We start from the raw sequence: 17067 nt of genomic DNA, 5'->3' as shown, positions 1-17067 counted from the left end.
TGCAGCTACTGTGGAAAACAGTATGGCATTTCCTCAAAAAATTAAAAATGGAACTTCCATTAGACCCAGTAATCCCACTTCTAGGAATATATCCCAAGAAAACAGAAACACCAATCAGAAGGATATATGCACCCCTATGTTCATGGCAGCACAATTTACAATAGCTAAGATTTGGAAACAGCCTAAGTGCCCATCAGCAGATGAGTGGATTAAAAAACTGTAGTACATCTACACAATGGAATACTACACTGCTGTAAAAAGGAAGGAACTCCTTCCATTTGCAACAGCATGGATGGAGCATTATGCTAAGCGAAATAAGTCAGTTAGAGAAAGCTAAGTATCACATGATCTCACTCATTTGTGGAATATATTGAACAATATAAACTGATGAACAAAAACAGATCCAGAGACAGAGAAGCATCGATCAGACTGTCAAACCTTAGAGGGAAGGTAGGAGAGGGTAGGGATAAGGGGGAGAGATCAACCAAAGGACTTGTATGCATGCATATAAGCATAACCAATGGACATAGACACCAGGGGTGTGAGTGCATGAGCGGGGAGGTGCAGGGAGGGTAAAGGGGGGGGGGTAAGGACACATATGTAATAACTTAATCAATAAAGAAAAAAATTAATTAATTAAAAAATTTTTTCACACCCAGATCCAGACTTTGCTCCCTGAGCCAAGATGCTATAAGAGCTTCCAGCATTAGCCACAGGTTTCGCCAAATCAAATCCATCCTCATATCCAGCTCAGTTCTCCAAGCCCAGGATGGTCCCCTTCCCTGCTTTGAGCTTCAGTTGAAGCTACCATAGCCCACACTGATCTTCCCAACTTTAAATCTTGAGGCAGAAAGTAGTCCAGTGTTGCTTTACACTCTGGAAACCCTGGGCTACTGATGCAAAGACTCACCTTCTCCCTAGTGATTACCTTTGATTTATTATTTATTTATTTATTTAATCCTCACCCGAGGATATTTTTCCATTGATTTTTAATTTTATTTATTTAGTAATATATACATTACTAAATACATATTTACTTTTCTATTTATTTTTTTAGAGAGAGTGGAAGGGAGGGGGAGAGACAGAAACATCAATGTGAGAGAGACGCATCAATTGGTTGCCTTCCACACACATCCCGACCAGGGCTGGGGATCTAGCCTGCAACCAAGGTATGAGATATGTGCCCTTGACCAGAATCGAACCTAGAGCCCTGCAGTCTGCCGACTGAGGCTCTATCCACTGAGCCAGAACAGATAGGGCCCTAGTGATTAGCTCTGTATACCAGGTGTCCCAGGAGAATAGAAACAGGTTACTAACACTCAGAGTAAATAACTGCCTCCTCGTCCAGGGACACCAACTAAGAGAGCACCTCTAGTAGATTTCTTGAAACTAAGACAAAGAACATCTTTTCATTAAAAAAAAAAAAAAAGTGCAGCCCTGCTGGTGTCGCTCAGTGGTTGAGCACTGACCTATGAACCAGGAGGTCACGGTTCAATTCCCAGTCAGGGCACATTTCGAGTTGTGGGCTCGATCCTCAGTAGAGGACATGCAGGAGGCAGCTGATCAATGATTCTCTCTCATCATTGATGTTTCTATCTCTCCCTCTCCCTCTCCCTCTCCTCTGAAACCATAAAAAATATATTAAAAATAATAAAATATTTAAAAGTGCACTTTGTTATATAAAGGATGATGTGAAGGAAATCATCATCTAAATAAATATAAATGGCATGAAATAGGTTTCCCTCGGTACAGTTTCCTGAGGTACCGTCCCAGTAAGAGCTCTGCTTGCATAGTCGTTACTGAGCCCCCCTGGGTGCCCATTTATCTCTCTTTCCCAGAGCTGCTCTCATCATCCACTGTGCATTCTTCCTGAAAATGCTCCAAAACACAATCCTCCATTGTGCTTCCAAGTTTTCAGACCCTTCATTACCCTCTGATTAGTTAATCTTTCATTTAACAGATACTTATTGAGCACCTCCTACATATTGTAGACTGAATCAGCCATGAGTAAGAGGGAGAAGGTCCCTGCCCTCACATGGCTTACATTCTAGCAGAGATCTAGAGGCCTGAGGCCAGAACAGATTAAGCTGGGACAGCAAGGATTCTAATGCCTACCTCCAGAGAATTAAAGGAGGTGATACCCATAAAGCACCCAATTTGAGCTTAACTCATCGTGGGAACTCAACATGTATTTCTTTCCCTCTTACTATTTGGAGGATAGCATTGCCTTCCCATTGTTTTTTGTTTGTTTGTTTGTTGTTTTTAGGATTTCAAGCATTTTTGAGCTGTAATAAATATAGGGAATGAGGGTAAAATGAACAAATGTGAAGCAAGTTACAGAGTTGTTGGAATATTAATGTCTCACATTTTCTCCCAGGTGTTCAATGAAAAGAGAAACTGTTGTGTTGCTGCTCAATCTTTCTGGAAACCAATTTAATAAAATGCATCAAGCATCTTAAACATGCCATCTCTTGCAAATTATTGCTTTTAAATTTGTAAGTAGCAAACATTTTCTGTGCACCTCTGTGCTAGGTCCTGTTTTAGGGGGTGTGAACAAGACAGATAAGGTCTTAACTCTTATGAAGTTCACATTTTAGAGAAAAGAGCATGTAATACATAAATAGACACTAATATTAAACAATACGTGCTAGGCAGGACACAAAATAAAACAGTGGTATGCTAAAGAGACTGGGAGGTGGAAAACAAACCAGATTGATGGTCAGGGAAGCGCTCCCTGAGGAGGTGACAACTGAGCTGAGACCCAAATAACAGGAGCTCCCCACCCCCTGGCATCCCACCATATGCCTGGGGGAGGGTATTCATCCAGAGGAAGAGCAGGAGCTAAGTCTTAGGTAGGAGGTGGTGAAGCTGAGAAGCAGAAGGACCCCGGGGCTGAGGCAGAAGAGCCAGGGCATACAGTGGAAATGAGCTAGAGAGGTCTGCAGGCCAGGTACATCAGAGTAGGACTTTGGGTTGTCCAAGGGCGATGGGAAAGCAGTGGAAGATTTTAAGTAAGATAGTGCCAGGATTTAGTTTAGAGTTTAGAAAGCTCATTGGCTGTGTAGAAATTAGATTGTTCAGGTTCAAGAGTGGAAACTCACCAGGAAGCTGTGGCAGTTCTGTAGGGAGAGAGCACAGTGATAGTGTAAGTGGAGAGAATGACAGATTAGTAATATTTTGGAGGTCGAGCTGAGAAAACTTGCTGATGAATTGAATAGTGGAGGAGAGGAAAGAGGAATAAGGGGTGACTATGTTTATGGTTGAACAACTGGGTCATTATAGTAACAATGAGATGGGACAAATTAGGGGAAGAATGGTTTGGGGTGGGATTACGAGCTCTGTGGGATCGCTTTTAGTTTAAGATAGAATATAGGTTATGGAGCCAGACTACCTGGTTTCTAATCCTTTTCTAGATTGTTGAATGATTTTGGACAAACTACCTAACCCTTTGTGCCTCAGTTTCTTTATCTAAAGAGGTTTTGTGAGGGTGACGTGAGTTATTACAGATAGATTAATGCCTACATTCTTATTCACTCAGCAGGCATTTAGTATCTAGGCACTAAATTCTGAGCATATAGCAAAGAGCAAATCAGACAAAATCACTGCTCTCGTGGAATTCATATTTTGGTTAGGGGAGGGGACACAAACGTAGTGTTAAAGTATTTGGTATGTTGGATGAAAATAAGTACTAAGGAGAAAAATAGAGCAGGGAAAAATGGTAGTGAGGAGTGGGGTGAATTGCAGTTTAAAATAGGAGGCCTTACTATGGTAGTTGAGGAAAGATCTCAAAGGAGGGAGGGTGCCAGCCATGTGGACATGGGGAGGTAGTGGGGAGAGTGTGCCCGACAGGGGCAAGAGCAAGTTCAAAAGTCCTCAGGGGGAAGTTTCCAGAAACAACAAGAAAGGTGAATCTGAGTGACAGGAGGATAAGGGGGTAAATCGGAGGGCTCTGAAGGCCACAGGGAGGACCATGGCTATCATTGTGAGCCCCGAGGGGTCACTGGAGGTGGTGAGCAGATCAGTGACATGATCTGACTGACATTTAAAAACATCTCTCTAGCCTGGCTGGTGTGGCTCAGTGGTTGAACGTCAACCTATGAACCAGGAGGTCACAGGTCGATTCCTGGTCAGGGCACACGTAAGGGTTGTGGGCTCAATCCCCAGTAGGAGGCGTGCAGGAGGCAGCCAATTGATGATTCTCTCTCATCATTGATGTTTCTATCTCCCTCTCTCTTTTTTAAAAAAATATATTTTATTGATTTTTTTACAGAGAGGAAGGGAGAGGAATAGTTAGAAACATCGATCAGCTGCGTCCTGCACACGCTCTACTGGGGATGTGCCTACAACCAAGGTACATGCCCTTGACCAGAATCGAACCTGGGACCCTTGAGTCCACAGGCCAATGCTCTATCCACTGAGCCAAACCAGCTAGGTCTCCCTCTCTCTTCCTCTCTGATATCAATAAAGATATATTTAAACAACAACAAAACACAAAGAAACAAAACATATCTCTGGCTGCCAAATTGAGAATAGACAGGGCAGGGGAGGGCTACTGAGAGGGCTGGTGCTTCACTCCGAGTGAGGGAGGACTAGGATGGGGCAGTACCAGTAGAGAAAATTTGGTAACAAATAATACAAAGAATTCAATATAGAGAGCATCAGATGGTAATACGTGCTATGCAGAAAAACAAAGAAAAAAGAGGAATATGTGCTATGGAGGAAAATAAAGCAAGAGGGGTATAGAGAGCATGGGGGATGTTACAACTTTAATTTTTAGTTATAAGATAAAGTTTATTTAGAAAGTTGCAGAGATAGTAGAAGTGAGCCAGCTGGGCTTCTGGGACAAGTTACAGCAGCAAAAGAAGGGCCCTTGGAGCTTAGGAGAGAGAAAGGCAAAGGTAATGTGCGCCTGAGGGAAGAAGGGGAAGGGAAAGTGCAGGCATGCTCCCGAGAGGAAAGGCGGGAAAGCCAGCGAGGACGTTGCAGCTTCAGGATGGGATGGTGGGGAAGACCTCACCAAGATGGTGGAGAAGAGGGGGCAAACCACGGAGCTGTCTGGGGAAGAACTTGTCAGGCCAAGTGCTGAGTCCTGCAAAGGCCCTAGAGTGGGAACATGCTTGGCACCGTGGGAAGGAAGGAGCAGAGGATTGACACAATCAAAATCATCTGCTCATTCTGGCTGCTGTGTGAAGAGCAGAGTGTCAAAGGGCAAGAGTGGGTGTGGGGATACGATTACGAAGCAGAGGCAGCGATCCCGGTGAGATAAGAAGGCAGCTGGGCAGTACGGCAGCTGTAGAGGCGACGAGGAACAGTCAGATTCTGGACACGTGGGCATGGGAGAGAGGCCCAACAAGATTGGCTGACAGACTGAATGTGGGATGTGAGAGAGAGAAAGGAGTCAAGGGTGACTCCAAGGTAGTGGGCCCAAGAAACTGGAAAGATAGAGCTGCCATTTATTGACATAGGGGCGGCTGCAGGAGGGGAGGTCAGGAGTTTGATCTTAGAGTTGTTTTGCTTGGGGCCTTCTATGAAACACACTGTAGAGATGTTGAGGAGGCCGAAAAATTTACGAGTTTGAGGTTCAGTGAAAACAATTTTTGGAGTTAGTGGTCCTTAAAACCACAAGACCAGTAGAACTCACCTAGGCAGAGTGGAACTGGAGGAGCGAGAGCCTGGGGTGGAGGCTGGACTCACTCCAACACCCCGAGGCTGAGCAGAGCCCAGGAGACTGAGCAGGGCAGCCTCGCTCAGGAGGCCCCGGAGGGCGGCTGCAAATGAAGACTCTCATCCAGTCTTTACCCAGGACGTCAACCACTGTTTAACGCTGGGAGAAAGTGCTCATCAGAGGTGACTTGGGGGGAAAGCAGCATATGAAACACAACGTTAATAGTTCTTTACATGGTGGTGGTTGAAGACTATTACTTTCTTCTTTACAATTTTCAATATTTTCTTAATTTTCAACTCTGGACATGTATTACTTGTATACTAATGCTTAGACAAGGATATTTGAAAATCAACAGTGGAAAGGAGCTTTTCTGCTCAGTGAGTTCTCCAGCCTATTTCTACTCAAGCGTGTGCATACAAAAGGGAACTCAGGTCCTTCTCTTCCCAGTGGGTGCCGTGGAAGGGGCATTCCCGGGCCTTCAGGAGGGATTTGGCCGTAGAAGCACCCTGGGGTGGGGGGAGATTGGTCAGATAAGCACTGGAGGCCCAATCTGAACAGCTGACCTGCCAGCCATGCTTCTCAGAGCCAGGGGCGCCAGAAATGCCGCGGGTGTCCCTGGGACAGACAGTAGGTTCACACTGCTTGGCCCAGCATGGATGGACAGATGGACAGAACAGCACTTCATTAAAAAAAGGTTTATTAGTTTCTGTGCTGTCCAGTGCAAGTGAAGATAGGCCCCCTCCCCGGCCTCCCCGCCCGAGCCCCTGGGGAGCCGCTCTACAGCAGACTCCTGTCTTGAGGCAGTGTCCTTGTTCATCTGACTCCAGTCCCGTGGCTCCTGGCCCAGGGCTAAGCCCCACCTCGAGAAGCCATAGGAATAGTTTCTCCTGAGCGACTGCTGCCTCCGGCATCTGAGAAGACACCCCGGCTGCCGGAGGCTGGGGCCACGTCCACCTGGATGACACCGTGCACCTGCGAGAGCTGTGGGCTGTCCAAGCTGGCGATGAGCTGGCGGGGCCCTGGTCGCACAGGCACGAACGTCTGGCGCAGCGTCACTGTCTCGTTGCCCCCAATGTCCCTGTGGGCAGAGACAGGGTTATGGGCCTGGGGTGACTGGGGGCGGAGTGGGGAGGAAGGACTGGCGAGGCAGCCAGGAAGGAAGGAGCAGAAGGTGGAGCCCTTCAGGCACAACAGGGATCCCCACACCCAGGACCAGGACAAAGCCTGAGTCCCAAGGCCACCTCCACACAGATCAGCAGTCACCCACACAGCTGCCCGAGTTAGAAATGTCCCAGTCATCCCGGACTCCTCCTTCCCTCCCACAGACACCTGGGCAAAACTCTTGCACCGCCTCCCCCTCATCTCCATTGCCAGCTGCTGCCTAACCAGACCATCCCCGCCCCACATGGGGTTTCTGAGACCAAGGACACTTCAAATGGAGACTTTGGGGCTCAACGCAGTCTTGCCAAATACTTTCAGGTTTGCCAAGGAAGAAAGTGGAGGAAAAGTAATTATCTTCTGCCACAATCATCTTTCCAAAGGAGCACTTTAATCCCCAAAACATTGGGAAAATGTTATCTCAGAAAAAAAGGGAAATCTTTCCCAAGAACATACATGTTTGTGTGTATGTATGTGCAACACACACACACACACACACACACACACACACACACACTACAGTGCTTTTATTTTCTCCCTTCTTAATGGATCTCTGAAAATCTATTCCCAGACCACACCTCTGAGAATCAGTTTCACCAACCTTCTAGCTGGCCTTCTTGCCTTTCATCTCATTTTTCTATTCTATTCTCTGACCACTCGAACTTGAACTGAACCCTTCAAGGGCTTGGCTTCCTTGGTGCTTAAGGAATGAGACTGCAGCTCCCTAACCCGACACACAGGCTCACTGTGACTCAGCCTGCCGGCCTGCACGACCTCATCATCCCCCACCATTCCTCCTGCCCACCAGCCTCCATGGGCTCCTTCCCTGCCCTGAACCCACCTCCTCTTTTATGCTTTGCCCTGGCCGCCTGTGCAGGCTCACCCCACCTGCTCAGTGAGGGCTCCTTGAGAACCTCCTGCCCTCAGGAAAATGAACCTGGCCCTTCTTTGAGCTTCTCCAGCAATCTGCATGTGTGCTTTATTTACTGACTGTGATTGTACTTATATCACACCTGCTCATGCCTGTTAGCATCTATCCTTTCCTGCCTCTGCCTAAATCCTTACCTCTGCCCCCACTCAGCTCAAGCCTGCCATGGGGACCCTCCCTGGAGCCACACCGGTGCAGACACCCCAGTCCTCCAAGAGAATGAACCAACACCCCAACTTCAAGGATAAACTCTGCTTGGGGCAAAACATTTAGCTTGAAGCCTGCTTGATTGCAAGAGGTGTCCCTGGACCATTCTGTACTCCTTCTTGTACCACTGCCGGCTGTGTGGTTTAGGACACGTTACTGAACTTCTCTGATCCCCACTTTCTGGTCTACAGAATGGAAGTGAATATAAAATAAGGGGTGGTAGCAGATGGTCTTGAAGATGCTTCCAAGCTCCATGCAGGAGAAGAGCAGGGGGAGGCCAGGAGATAGAGAAAGCCTAACTGTTACGTTACAGACCTAATTGCTAGACCTTGTATCATAGCAGGTAACTAGAAATTAAGTCTACAATTTAGTAGGTAGGTTACACTCTGGCTGGTTACAAATTTGTGTTTTTAACTTGTGCCCACTTTTCCATCGATACAGAGGTAAAATTGTTTAGGCTCAGACCAGTCTTTAAGGTCTACTTGCCCTGTACTACAATCAACCTGTACTATTTCAGAACCTGGCCTTTATTTATAACGTTATTTCCAAGAGAAATTGCTTTCCAGTTTCCAGCATGGATGTCAGGATTTCTCCCTGCCCTGGGCTCAGTGTCAGGTGAGCCCTCTGCCACACCCCTGCTTCGGAGTTTAAGGTCAGCACATCAGCTGCTAACGCTGGAATGTGCCTGTAACAATGAGTGCAGGCAACGAAACCAACTCCTTTAGACATCCCGAATTAGCACTGTCCTTCCATTATGCACGAGGTCAGCCATGTTGCCAGTGCTTGAAACACCTTTTAAAACTTCTCCTGGGCTTTTCTTTAGAGTCATTAAAAATCATACACATACCATGAGTACCCAGTCACACACGTGTCCCCTGTCCCCCCTTTACAGCCAAGCTTCATTTCTGATTGAAAAGGGCATTATTCCCCACCCTGTTTGCCCACCTGATTAATTCGTCTTAGCTCTAGATGACTTCAGGCTGTTTCCCTAAAGTTAAATGCACCCCCAGGAAGACCACCCTAGGAATATTCTGGAGACTATGATTCAGACTCCGGGGAAATTCCCGAGAAGGGTTTGAAAGAGACTTTCAGCCTGTCCTGGTCCGGGTTGGTGGTGACAACAGCCATCTGGAGGAGTAAGTCCTGGAATGTTTATTAAATGGCTAGTCACCACTCTGGGTGGCACACCTTATGCTATAATGGGGTTCCATACCACAGTCTTTGATGTGCAAACGGGAACAAAGTAACACCCATCTTGGAATCCAATGTATCTGAACCAGCAGCTCAGGGACTTCCCCTCCGGGTTCTCCATTGTCCTGGTGGCCCTGGCCTGGGACAGCAGCAGCTGAGGAGCCACAGGCCGACCAGGGAGAACCTGCCTTGAGAAACCACCTTCCAACCCTCTCATGGACTGGGGGGGAGGCTGGGACCTTTAATGGGAAGGGGGCCTTATACGAGCCCACAGGGAAGAGATGGGGCAGGTCTCCATGCTTAGCTCGGTGGCCCTCTCCTTCGTCCCAGGTGGAGGCAAGACTCAAAAGTCTGGCAGGGCTGCCGAGGGGCGCCCAGCTCTGGGACCTCTCAGAACAGGGGAATCTCCTTCCATCACTTGCAGGTGAGAGACGCCCGCAGGGAGGAGTGATCTGGGAGCCCCAGTTCCACTCTCTTAGCTGCCAGAGACTCTTGTGGGGAGATAAGGGGAAAGCGCTCCTTTGTGACGTATGACATCATCCAGGGTTCGGGCTGGGGCAAAGATCATGCCTGTTAGCATCTATCCTTTTCAGCTTTGGCCTGTTGGCAAAGGTGGAGGCCACCACCACGCAGAGCCTGCTGTGACTGAGTGTATGAGTGTGTGTGAGTGTGTGTGTGTGTGTGCGTGTGTGTTGGGGGAGGGATGTTCTGCAGGGTGGGCAGGGACCCTCTGCTTCCCGAACCCAGCCCCTCACACAGGCCATCTCTCCCTCAGGCCCCCAGAACACTGATCTTAAATGTCAGCCTCTGGCCTTCTCTGCTTTCCCTCTGTACTGTTCCTGGGGAGGGACAGGGCACTTGGGTGGGTCTGTGTCAGAGATGACAGCACAAGCGCAGGAACCTAAGCATGTGTGAGGCCCTCATAAAGCCTCGCCTGGCTCAGGATCAGGTCCAGGAGGCTGGTAAGAGCCTGGGGTGCAGGGTCCTCACCTCTGGAACTGCTGCTCAGCTCTCATGGCTCAAACCAAGCAACAGGCTTAAGAGTGTTAACGTGGCATGCGCCACACAGAAGGGCAGTCTGGCCCTTATGAGCCCTGGGGCCCTGTGAGATGTGGCCATTAGGGTCCCCATCTGTAAGGTGGGGGTGATAGTGGCAATAATAAAAATGAGCACTAACTTTGCTCCAAGCACTATGCTAAATGTGTTAGTGCAGCATCTCATTCAATTCTCAGGATGACCCTCAGAACCAGGTACTATTGTTTTCCCCACATTACAGCTGAGAAAAATGAGGCTCAGAGGAGCAGTCACCCGCCCAAGGACACATAGCCAGTGAGTGATGGAGGTGGGACTTGAACCTGCTCTGGGATCCCAAAGCTTTGCTTTTAATTATATGATGATCTCTAATGCACCTTAAAGGGTTTTTATGGTCTCCTAAATGAGAAAATATTCCTGAAAGTGCTGGTCAACTCCTGAGCGCTGGGCAATGTGAGTGGTGAGTTGCTAATAATTCCTATGTGAGTTTTAGCTCCCAGTGAGACGGTGAGGCAGGGCGGGGACACAGCACAGCACTGCACACGCAGCAGGTCTTCTTAGACCTGCTTGGACTGAACTGAGTCAGACGGTATTGCTGGCTGGCCCCAAGCTGCTTTCTCGGACCCTGACAGATGGTACCATCCTGACCATCCTGACCAAGAGAGGAAGCAATGTGGGACCCAGGCTGCCCGGGAGGCAGACAAGGCGGCATCAGACTCACCCAACGTTGAGGATCTTGGGTCTCTGTAACCCGGAGCCCTCGAGCCGGAAGACTACGTTGGTGAGGGTGATAGGCAGGGGGTTCTTGAAAACAATCTGTACTTCGCACTCCTGGCCAACCATAGCTGCTCCCAACAACTGAGAGAAAAAGAGACCCGTCCCCACATCAGAGACCCCGGTCAAGTACATGGGGTCCATACACCGCATCAGAGAGGGGTCCAAACCTCCTCGAGTCCCACACGTCTGCCCCCGAGAGGAGGCTCTGCATAAGCCGAGAAGCCACCACAGAACCGGGGAGATGCGATCTCACTTTACAGAGGAGAAAACGGAGGTCTGAGAACCCGGAGCCAACCTCTCGTCTCTTCCTCCTAGAACTGCTCGTCAGGCCGTCGTGTTCCTGTCTTAGCACCCTGTCCCCTTCACTCCAGTTTCCCTCAGCCCCAGGCCACCCCTCACGCTCTAGCCAGCTGCCCTCACCGTGAGGGAGAGGTCCGGGGTGCGCAGACGGAAGGTGTGCTGCTTGGCCAGCACCTGCCCGCTCTCCTTGACGTGGCCCGAGACATTGAGCAGCATGGCCCCCTGGTCCACCAGGTGGGGCTTGTATTCCTGGTAGGCCACCGGCATGGTCACACGGTCCGCTGGGGAGAAGAGGCATGGTGTCACGGAGGCCGGCTTCCCCAGACATGGCTTCCCAGGGCCTCCAGGGCCATAGCCCCAGTGCCTGGCCATCTAGGGGGCTGGGCTGGGGAAGGAGCACTTACAGGCCCCTGGAGCCAGCACCACTTCCTTCTTGTTCTCCTTGAAGACGGACCCGGTGACACCGGTGTAGAAGGTGACCGAGAGGTAGAGGTGCAGCTTCACGGTGCGGCTGCTGCTGCTGCTGCGATTGGTCAGCACCACGCTGACCGTCAGATCCTGCCCCATGACTGCGTCCTGGGCCTCCACCTGTATCGCCACGTCCTCAGCTGAGTCCCGGGTGGCGTACACATTGGGTTTGCTGCCATGGGCGGTTGCTGTCTCCACTGCCTTACGCTCTGCTGCTGAGCCTGGGGGTTGAGGGTCAAGGGTGAGGCTACGGCTCCTGTGAGGGTGGGTGAGTGCTCAGTGGGAACATTCGGTCTGGGCCTGCGCTGGCCGGGTTGGGGGATGGTACCTTCTGGGTGCTTATAAAGGTGGGTGACATCCTCCTGCATGTTGGAGCCAATGGCCTTTGTGATGATGAGTGTGCCAATGGCCTTCTCCTCCACGTACACAATTTTGAAGCTGCCATCGTCCTGTCGCTGCCAGTAAACCTTGTCACTGTTCACCTATGGGGAGAGGGCGGGGATGTGTGAGCTGCAGTGAACGAGCCACAGGGTCTGAGGTTGGACCTTCCCTGGATCCTCCACGCAGCAGGGAGGGTTAGGTGTGAAGGCGGGGAGCTTCCTGGCAGAGCCAAACAGGGAGACTTTCCAAGCTGAGCCAGATGAGGCCAGAGAGCAGGGAGGCTGGTCTGGGAGGCTCCTCGCAAAGCACTTTGGCATTAATAACAGTAATCCCTTATGCTCGTTTGCTGACTTTATGACTTGTAAAGCCGTTTCATACCCATTATTTCTTTTGATCCTGAATACAGGAAGCACGACAGCCATTATTATTCCCTTAGTGGAGGAAACGAAGACTCTTAGAATGACTTTCCCAAGGACACACAGCTGATCAGTCAGCGGTGAAGTCAGGAGCAGAGAACCCACGACTACGCCGGGCCTTGGCCTGCAGAAGGCATGTGGAGCACAACCCTCACCTCGGCGAAAATGAAGGGTGTGTCGTACTTCATGTAGACCAGGCCATTCTTGATGGACTGCAGGGAGCAAGGGCCACAGCAGAAGATGCCTAGGGGAGACAGGGCAGGATGGAGGCGAGAGGTGCAAGGATCCTGGGAGCGGCCCACCCATTCAGGCCTAGTGCCCACTGCCTTGGGGTCAGCTGCCACCCAGTCCACCCGAGGGAGGGCAAACAGAAGAGTGAAGTTCCATTTGGCCTCAGTCAGTGGGGTCAGGGGTGGGGCAGGACCAACCCCGGGGACAACCAAATCATTGACACACTCTTCTTCCATTGGCTGAAGTTGGCTGTTGGCTGTCTGTGATCCCCAGAGGTCAGAACCCTCTACATCAAGACAATTCCAGAGCCCACGGTAACTCTGCTTGCAGCCTGGGAGACCAATGACACCCCAGACACCATTCCAGAAAAATCCAGAACAACCCCTCAGCTCTAAGCCCAATGTGCCCTCTCTGGGGGCGCAGGGGGGAGCTGGTGGGAAAGAGTCTGGCCTCATCATGCTCGGAGGGTTTTTTAGAGGAGATGGGCTAACAGGGAAGATGCCTGTCAGGAGAGGACGCCATCCAACAGGAAAGACTTGTAGAAAATACCTAGCACTACAGTCTTCTTTTATAGCTGGGGAAACTGCGTCTCAGAAAAGCAAGGCAGATGCCAGGATCTCACAAGACAGCTGGATACAAGAGAATGGAAGGAGCTAATATTTACTGTGGTCTGGGAATGCTGCTAGTCTCTCTAACATACAACTTCTCATTTGATCCTCCCAACCACCCTGTATGGTATGTATTACCCTCATATTACAAACAAGAACACCAAAGCCCAAAGATGCAAGGGCCTTGCCCATGAGGACATATCTAAGAAGTAATCAAGCTGGAATCAAGCCCGGGTCTGACTGGCCCCAGGGCCTCTGCCTGCCGCCCTCCCCACCACTTCCCAGAGTGGGGCCAGAACTCGGGTCTCGCCGTGTCCTGGGCCAGGCCTTTCCAGCATCGCAGATGCCTCTGGGTTGCATAACTCAGGGGACACTGTTCACAGAGATCATGGAGCGGGAGAGGTCTGGCCAGAGACCAGAGGAGAAACGTAGGCTAGGTGAGGGCTACCTGACCCAGCGTGAAGAAGGGGCGGCAGAAGGAAGACAGCAGGGGGGCAGGCTGGCTGCCTGGGGCTGCAGTGTTAAGGTGAAAAGGGGCGGGCCCTGTTTGAGAACGAAGTATATGACAGGCCTAATTTTTGCAGTCTTTTTTTGACTTTTGAACCATTTGAGTATATTAACCATTATCCTATCTAATAAAGAGGGAATATGCTAATTGACCCTCAGGCTGTTGCAAAGATGGCAGCGCCCACAGCCAATAAGAAGGGAATATGCTAATTGACTGCCCCGCCCTCAAAGATGGCAGCACCCACATCCACAAGATGGTGGCGCCCAGTCCCCTCAGCTCCACCGGGGCTGGCCTGGCCACTCCATGCGCCTGCCTCTGGAGACCCCCCAGTACCCTCAGCCCCCCAGCCGCCCAGGGCCAGTCTGAGGCACAGGCAAGCCTTGGATGGCGGCTGCCCAGCTGCCCAGGGCCGCCCGAGACTCAGGTAACCAGGGCCGGCCAAGGCTTGCGCTGCCGGCAGTGGCAGTAGCAGAGGTGTTATGGGGTGTCGCCTTCCCCTGATCGCTGGTTCGCCTCCTGCCCCTGAAGGCTTCTGGACTGTGAGAGGGGGCAGGTGGGGCTGAGGGACCCCCTCCAGTGCATGAATTTTCATGCACCGGGTCAAGCATATAGTTATGCAGAAAGGTAAAAATAAACTAAAGGCCGCATGGCTAATGAGTCTAAGAACCATGGGGTTAAAGGACCTGCCTCCAAGGCCCTGTCCAGCACTGACCCTGGAGTTTGTTACCCAGGTTGGGGATATGGGGACAAAGCCAAAGTGGGGTTCAGGAGCCAGGCAGGGCCCCGCCTCACCACTGCTGGTCTCCTGGGGTGTGGCATCCACAACCTGCCAACCATCAAAGCCTGAGGGCAGATCCGGCCTCTTCATCCAGCAGTCATTCCACACGTGGAAGTTCCTGGGCAGACATGGAGGGAGCGCTGGGTCTGAGCAGCCCACCCGGCCACCCCGCACCCCCTCAGGATCCAGGTCTCAGGTCACTGTTCTTTTTTTTTTTGTTCCTTTTTAATCCTCACCCGAGGATATGTTCTTATTGATTTTTAGAGAGAGGATAATTTTGAGAGAGAGAAACATCGATGGGCCATGGCCGGTTGGTTGGGCATTGTCCCATGCACTGAAAGGTTGCTGGTCAGGGCATATGCCTGGGTTGTGGGCTCGATCTCCAGTAGTGGGTATATAGGTGGCAGCAGATCCACGTTTCTCTCTTACATCCATGTTTCTCTCTATACCTCTCCCTTCCTCTCTCTAAAACTCGATAAAAAAATCTTTCAAAAAAAAAAAAAAGAAAGAAAAAGCCCTAGCTGGTTTGGCTCAGTGAATAGAGCAGGGGTCCTCAAACTATGGCCCGTGGGCCACATGCAAATACAAATATTGTATTTGTTCCCGTTTTGTTTTTTTACTTCAAAATAAGATATGTGCAGTGTGCATAGGAATTTGTTCATAGTTTTTTTTTAAACTATAGTCCGGCCCTCCAATGGTCTGAGGGACAGTGAACTGGCCCCCTGTTTAAAAAGTTGGAGGACCCCTGGAATAGAGTGTTAGCCTGTGGACTGAAGGGTCCCCAGTTAGATTCCTGTCAAGAGCACATGCCCTAGTTGTGGGCTCGACCCCAGTAGGGGGTGTGCAGGAGGCAGCCAATCAATGATTCTCTCTCATCATTGATGTTTCTATCTCTTTCCCTCTCCCTTCCTCTCTGAAATCAATAAAAAACAAAATAAAACAAAAAAACATTGATGGGCTGTCCCTCCTATGTGCCCCGACTGGGGATTGAACCCAAAACCTAGGTAGGTGCCCTGTCCAGAAATTGAGCCCAAAGCTTTTTGGGGGTACGGGAGAACATTCCAACCAAGACACCTGGCCAGGGCTCGGCTCATTGTTCCTGGCAGGGACGAGCAGTCCAGCCCCAGCCCCAGCCTCACCAGACAGAATCATGGTTCAGATGCTCGAGCGGCTTCATGTTCTCATCAAAGTAGATGTCCATGGTGAGGGACGTGTCTGTGTCATGCGCTGAGTTGAAGTTGGTGACGGTACGAGTGGCCAGGCCCAAGCAGCGCAAAACTGCAGAGGAGCCAGGGTTGGGGGTTCAGGGCCCAGGGCCCAGGGCCAGGGCAGGGGTGGGGGCAGGGCGGGCATCAGGTGATGAATAGCAGGGGGAGAAGGGCAATGGGGTTGCCAAGCTGGGTCAGCGGTCATTGGGGTGAGGAGGCCTTTGGGTCAGGGTGTGTTGGGGAAGCCGGGCCACCTGACTGGCTTTGTCCCTGCTGCCTCTTCTCCCTCCCCTCCCCTAGGCTTCTCTCTGGTTGTTAACATTAATTAATGATAATTAAGGCCAGCCTACCATCCACCCCCACCTGCCCCTACACTGTAGCCACAGCTGGGCCTGGCTCATGAAGGTGTAGCCCGGCTCCCCACCCTCCTCCTTGTCCGGTGCTAGTCCCTCCACTACCTGAGGTGGTCACACCGGCAAAGACCCAGCATTGGCCGTAGGGGACAGAAGAGCCGGTGCGCAGGTAGCTGAGGAGGATCTCCACGCTGCCCACCCACGCTGACGGGTTGGTGCCTCGGGAGTAATCGCCAGACCAGTTCCCAATCAGGACCCCATTGTCATCTAAGGAGTTCACCTGTCCAGGACAGAATGGGATGGGAGGAGCTGGAGGAGAGGCTCAGGATCTGCCATGTGGTCAGGCCCGGCCCCTGGCACTACAAACACTCTCACCCCTAAATGCCTCAGGATCTGGCTGAGCCACGCCCACCCCTCCCAGCGTCATTCCCCCCCTCCCCCACCTCTGGTCTGACACAAGAATGTGAATCCTGGGTGTGCCAAGTATTGGGTTTGGCCCTACATTCCATAAGAGCTGGGACAGGAGCCAGGAAGGGTGGGGTGGGGGACAGGCAAAGGAGAGAAAAGGAGTGAGACCCCTTCCCAGGATACCATCTGCAAGGGCAGGGCAGGGCTGGGGTCCTGGAGGAATCAGAAAGGCCCGAAGAGGGAGGCCAGAGAGGCAGCAGGTAGACGCACAGTAGGGCTCAGAGCCATGAGGGTGCTCACCATGGCAGAGATGACCCGGGAGACACTGACTGGGTCCCCACGGCCTCCATATGGCATGCCCCGCCGGTCCAGGATGTACAGGCAGGCATCCAGCACCCCATGGTCAAACTGGAAGGAGGGAGGGCAGAGGTGACCGCAGCCCAAGGAGCC

General features: G+C 51.1%; 1 protein-coding gene and 1 long non-coding RNA gene across 4 annotated transcripts in view; one reads left to right on the top strand and one right to left on the bottom strand.

Moving 5' to 3' along the window:
* Positions 1-2460, top strand: part of LOC106724973 — an 11906-nt gene extending 9446 nt beyond the window's left edge. Inside the window, exon 2 of the long non-coding RNA XR_001360796.1 lies at positions 2378-2460. This is a non-coding gene — a long non-coding RNA (uncharacterized LOC106724973). The remainder of the gene's footprint in view (positions 1-2377) is intronic.
* Positions 2461-6345: 3885 nt separating this feature from the next.
* Positions 6346-17067, bottom strand: part of TGM1 (transglutaminase 1) — a 17227-nt gene continuing 6505 nt past the window's right edge. For all 3 annotated transcript variants that reach the window (XM_005859577.2, XM_014534266.1, XM_014534267.1), the window contains 10 exons: positions 16918-17025; positions 16315-16489; positions 15788-15926; positions 14663-14766; positions 12679-12767; positions 12055-12208; positions 11663-11947; positions 11379-11539; positions 10903-11039; positions 6346-6743 (listed from right to left, as the gene is read on the bottom strand). In XM_005859577.2, coding sequence (XP_005859639.1) covers positions 6515-6743; positions 10903-11039; positions 11379-11539; positions 11663-11947; positions 12055-12208; positions 12679-12767; positions 14663-14766; positions 15788-15926; positions 16315-16489; positions 16918-17025 — 1581 coding nt within the window. In that variant the 3' untranslated portion in view covers positions 6346-6514. The remainder of the gene's footprint in view (positions 6744-10902; positions 11040-11378; positions 11540-11662; positions 11948-12054; positions 12209-12678; positions 12768-14662; positions 14767-15787; positions 15927-16314; positions 16490-16917; positions 17026-17067) is intronic.

Source organism: Myotis brandtii, unplaced genomic scaffold (assembly GCF_000412655.1).
Source record: "Myotis brandtii unplaced genomic scaffold, ASM41265v1 scaffold1279, whole genome shotgun sequence".
In the NCBI taxonomy this organism is placed as follows: Eukaryota; Metazoa; Chordata; class Mammalia; order Chiroptera; family Vespertilionidae; genus Myotis; species Myotis brandtii.
Note: the sequence above shows the minus strand (reverse complement) of the source record. Positions and strands in the feature narration are given on the sequence as shown.